Source organism: Nanorana parkeri, unplaced genomic scaffold, assembly GCF_000935625.1.
Source record: "Nanorana parkeri isolate BGI_ZX_2015 unplaced genomic scaffold, ASM93562v1 scaffold2706, whole genome shotgun sequence".
In the NCBI taxonomy this organism is placed as follows: domain Eukaryota; kingdom Metazoa; phylum Chordata; class Amphibia; order Anura; family Dicroglossidae; genus Nanorana; species Nanorana parkeri.
Genome location: NW_017308974.1, coordinates 4,624 through 9,766, shown reverse-complemented (window position 1 = coordinate 9,766; position 5,143 = coordinate 4,624). Strand labels below are relative to the sequence as shown.

The 5,143-nt window shown below is 53.4% G+C and overlaps 1 protein-coding gene across 1 annotated transcript in view; it reads left to right on the top strand.

Annotated features, from left to right (window-relative positions):
• LOC108802194 (sodium-coupled neutral amino acid transporter 3-like) overlaps positions 1 to 5,143 on the top strand; it is a gene marked incomplete at its 3' end in the record, with an annotated part of 27,318 nt that overhangs the window by 17,557 nt on the left and 4,618 nt on the right. The window contains exons 7-9 of the mRNA XM_018574063.1: positions 779 to 837; positions 2,253 to 2,423; positions 4,369 to 4,449. Coding sequence (XP_018429565.1) covers positions 779 to 837; positions 2,253 to 2,423; positions 4,369 to 4,449 — 311 coding nt within the window. The remainder of the gene's footprint in view (positions 1 to 778; positions 838 to 2,252; positions 2,424 to 4,368; positions 4,450 to 5,143) is intronic.

Below are 5,143 nucleotides of genomic sequence, written 5' to 3'. Positions count from 1 at the left end.
ATAAGGGCCCCAGTGCACGTTTCACCGGGAACCCCTTTACATTTCTGTGCAGCTCGGCGTCATTCCTATCGCGGCGCTGGATTAGAACTCCGCCTCTTGTTTGCGGATCGAGCTGCTCACGCCCAGTGTTGGTGCGTCCAGCCGCGCGCTCTTAGACTGACGCATGCAGCAGTTTGGATGCGCTGCGTGCAGGGTGCGGTGATCGACTTCACTGTTTTTTCATTGCTGTCGTGTAGATGGCCCTCCATGCAGAATGCCGAGCGCACCCCATGTGGCCTGGCCCCCCCCCCCATAACAGCACATAAACCAATTGTAGAAGCCGAGTGCAGAGCTGCTGTCACATGACCGAGGGCTGGCTGCAGGGTGCCTGGTCATGTGACCTCTCGTCCTCTTCCACCAAATCAGATTCAAACTTGAACGGCAAATAATATCTTGAAGCTGATTGGTTGTGGAGCTCCAATGAGGGACATGGACGGGTCCGCATCCAAAATGTAACAAAATGTCTCTAATGTGCCCCAATAATGTGCTGCCGATAAGATTCTATGAGGGGGGAGGGGAGTTGGTGCCGTGTCTCACAAGTGGTTTTGTAGCAGCGCTTTGTATATCAGAATTATATCAGATTTGCAGCTTGATGTGACTGCGGCGGATGCCGGTCACAGACACGGCCTGAGCCGTATCCCCTCCATGCGCGACCGCTGTTTCCTCCTCTCGGCTCTCATCAGTGCGAGATTTGGGGGGGTCTCTGTATCATTCCTGACGTCTGTGTTTCCTCTTCCAGGATATTTGGGGTACACCAGCGGATTCTCCCTCAGCTGCATGGTGTTCTTCCTGTGCTCGGTGAGTGACCAGTATACACATACGCCGTGATGTCACCGTGACATATATATACAGCTCTATGAAGCGACGCACAATGCGATGCAGAGTCCTCGGGGGCGGCTCCTCGGCTGGAACGTTCCATTATTATCGGTCTGAATATAGAAACTTTGTATATTAAATATTTATATGATGAACAACAACCAATCGCACCGCCACTCTCGCCACTCGGGCGGGGGAGGGCGGGGGGGGGGCATTTCCTCTCTCGGCCTCGTATCAGATTTGCAGCTTGATGTGACTGCGGCGGATGCCGGTCACAGACACGGCCTGAGCCGTATCCCCTCCATGCGCGACCGCTGTTTCCTCCTCTCGGCTCTCATCAGTGCGAGATTTGGGGGGGTCTCTGTATCATTCCTGACGTCTGTGTTTCCTCTTCCAGGATATTTGGGGTACACCAGCGGATTCTCCCTCAGCTGCATGGTGTTCTTCCTGTGCTCGGTGAGTGACCAGTATACACATACGCCGTGATGTCACCGTGACATATATATACAGCTCTATGAAGCGACGCACAATGCGATGCAGAGTCCTCGGGGGCGGCTCCTCGGCTGGAACGTTCCATTATTATCGGTCTGAATATAGAAACTTTGTATATTAAATATTTATATGATGAACAACAACCAATCGCACCGCCACTCTCGCCACTCGGGCGGGGGAGGGCGGGGGGGGGGCATTTCCTCTCTCGGCCTCGTGTTTCCTGTGATTCTCAGCTTTATGCAGGACTGCGGCATGCTGGGACTTGTAGTTCAGGGGAAGTGACCTTTCAAGTGTAACTTAGATTAGTACGGAGCGGTGACGGGTTAGAACCCCTGCCAGGCTCTTATTGTTCTCTGTTAGGGAGATTCACTCTGTCCAAGGGCACGCACGTTCACACCAGTGTCATGCGTTACAATGTGATGCGTTGCCATTCATTTGAATGGCACCTCCCAGCCGCGATGTGCTTGACTGCGCCGCAACACGCAGTGCCGCCATACCAAGTGGCGCGGCTTATAAAAGCAGCGCATGTGCGTGCGATGAACACATGGGCATTGGCGTGAAGAAGCCCCGATGGTCCCGGTCAGCAGAGTCTCCGCGAATCAGTGCGTCGGGAAATCCAAAACTTGTGTGTTGCCGCTAGAACTGGAATAGAGGGGAAAACTTCCAATGGGGGGGGCGGGGTTTGTTCCCATGACAACTGTCTAAGGGGGATTTCCCTCACAATGGAAAGACATTATTTAACTTCCTGTTGGGTGCAAAGGACAGGAAGTGAAGGGAAATCTCTCAATTATTGTAAAAAAAAAAAAACTCGGCGCTTTCCCGCTACGATAACCGGAATGTACATCCTCAGGGTCGGGGTTAGACGGTCACTTACATTCGGTCTTTTATTTCTGTTTCACTTTCAGGTGATTTATAAAAAGTTTCAGATCCCGTGCCCCCTGCCGATGGACAACATCAACCAGACCCTGCTAGGGAACTTCAGCCTGCCCAGCGAGTACGCTTATCAGAACGGTCACGCCACCGCGGAGTCAGACGTGGGACAATGCACGCCCAAACTCTTCACCCTGAACTCCCAGGTACCGGTCACATGACTTCCACAATGTATCCGTGTCACCGGACTCCCAGGTACCGGTCACGTGACTTCCACCATGTATCCGTGTCACCGGACTCCCGGGTACTGGTCACGTGACTTCCACCATGTATCCGTGTCACCGGACTCCCAGGTACCGGCCACATAACTTCCACCATGTATCCATATCACTAGACTCCCAGGTACCGGCCACATAACTTCCACCATGTATCCATATCACTAGACTCCCGGGTACCGGTCACGTGACTTCCACCATGTATCCGTGTCACCGGACTCCCGGGTACTGGTCACGTGACTTCCACCATGTATCCGTGTCCCCGGACTCCCAGGTACCGGTCACGTGACTTCCACCATGTATCCGTGTCACCGGACTCCCAGGTACCGGTCACATGACTTCCACAATGTATCCGTGTCACTGGACTCCCAGGTACCGGTCACATGACTTCCACAATGTATCCGTGTCCCCGGACTCCCAGGTACCGGTCACATGACTTCCACAATGTATCCGTATCACTGGACTCCCAGGTACCGGTCACATGACCTCCACAATGTATCCGTATCACTGGACTCCCAGGTACCGGTCACATGACTTCCACAATGTATCCGTGTCACCGGACTCCCAGGTACCGGTCACATGACTTCCACCATGTATCCGTATCACTGGACTCCCAGGTACCGGTCACATGACTTCCACAATGTATCCGTATCACTGGACTCCCAGGTACCGGTCACATGACCTCCACAATGTATCCGTATCACTGGACTCCCAGGTACCGGTCACATGACTTCCACAATGTATCCGTATCACTGGACTCCCGGGTACCGGTCACATGACTTCCTGCGCGTCATAGAAACTGAAACATTTCATTTCAAAAGTTTTCTTCACTCTTTTCAAATCTTCAGCTTTCAATAAAAAAAAATCCCCTTGGTGATCCCGCCATCAGGGGCCTTGGTCAGACACTTCCTGTGATAGGGTGACAACGCTCTGTCCCCTTGGTGATCCTTCCATCAGGGGCCTTGGTCAGACACTTCCTGTGATAGGGTGACAACGCTCTGTCCCCTTGGTGATCCTTCCATCAGGGGCCTTGGTCAGACACTTCCTGTTATAGGGTGACAACGCTCTGTCCCCTTGGTGATCCTTCCATCAGGGGCCTTGGTCAGACACTTCCTGTTATAGGGTGACAACGCTCTGTCTCCTTGGTGATACTTCCATCAGGGGCCTTGGTCAGACACTTCCTGTTATAGGGTGACAACGCTCTGTCCCCTTGGTGATCCCGCCATCAGGGGCCTTAGTCAGACACTTCCTGTTATAGGGTGACAACGCTCTGTCCCCTTGGTGATCCCGCCATCAGGGGCCTTGGTCAGAAACTTCCTGTTATAGGGTGACAACACTCTGTCCCCTTGGTGATCCCGCCATCAGGGGCCTTGGTCAGAAACTTCCTGTTATAGGGTGACAACACTCTGTCCCCTTGGTGATCCCGCCATCAGGGGCCTTGGTCAGAAACTTCCTGTTATAGGGTGACAACACTCTGTCCCCTTGGTGATCCCGCCATCAGGGGCCTTAGTCAGACACTTCCTGTTATAGGGTGACAACGCTCTGTCCCCTTGGTGATCCCGCCATCAGGGGCCTTATTCAGACACTTCCTGTTATAGGGTGACAACGCTCTGTCCCTGCCTTCCTGTGTTGTCACACGGGCTACCAATGAAGACTACAAGTGGTCATTTCAGCACACATTACGCAGACCTGGCCCACTGTTGTCACCATCGGGAAGCCAGTTTAGAGCAATGATGTGCGGTACTGAAATGGGTTCTGGTTCTTGAAGCAATTGGCTGACATCTGTCTCCCCCGTACCTGCGCTGAACCTGTATATGATGTGTCCAGTATACATTCCGTGTCATTGATATCCCCCCCTCCCCCTCTCTCTCTGCAGACAGCGTACACGATCCCCATCATGGCGTTTGCCTTCGTCTGTCACCCGGAGGTCCTTCCTATATACACCGAGCTGAAAGAGTGAGTATACATGGGCAGAGCCGTGCACATGTGTCCCCAGTGCCGTCACTGTCATTGCTGGACTATCGGGCGGCACGAGGAGCAGAGGCGTGTCTTCCCCCCGACTAATCAGAAAAAAAACCTGCAGATAGCAAAGAAGCTATTGCTTCCTGTGCTATCTGCCATCATTTTAGGGGGGTGCTCTCTCCCAGCCCCCCTAACCCCCCTCCGCGGATGGGGGGGGGGGGGGGGGGGGGGGGCAACTCCGGCCTTCCAGCTGTGGTGGAACTACAAGTCCCATGAGGCATTGCAAGACTGTGACAGCCACAGGAGCATGACTCCCAGAGGCAGATGGAGGATGGGATTTGTAGTTAATGCACAGCTGGGGGACCAAAGTCGCCCCCCCCCCTGCTCTAGAACATGGAGGAATCCTTGAAATAACTTTTCAGGTCGAGAATAATAATTATGATATATACAGTATATGAGCGAGAGGAGTAGATATAAGGAATGTGGCCCCGGGGCCCGCTCTATACCACCACATTATCCTCAGTATAATAATTCTAATGGGCGGCACAGAGCCGCAGGCGGTGTGCGCTCCCTGACACTGGTGGAGGGCGAAAAGTGACATCTAAAGCCGCCTATAATCTGTACTGAGTGTTGCCCTGCTGGGACTCCCCCCCTAGTGCCCCCCCCCCACCTATAATCTGTACTGCGGA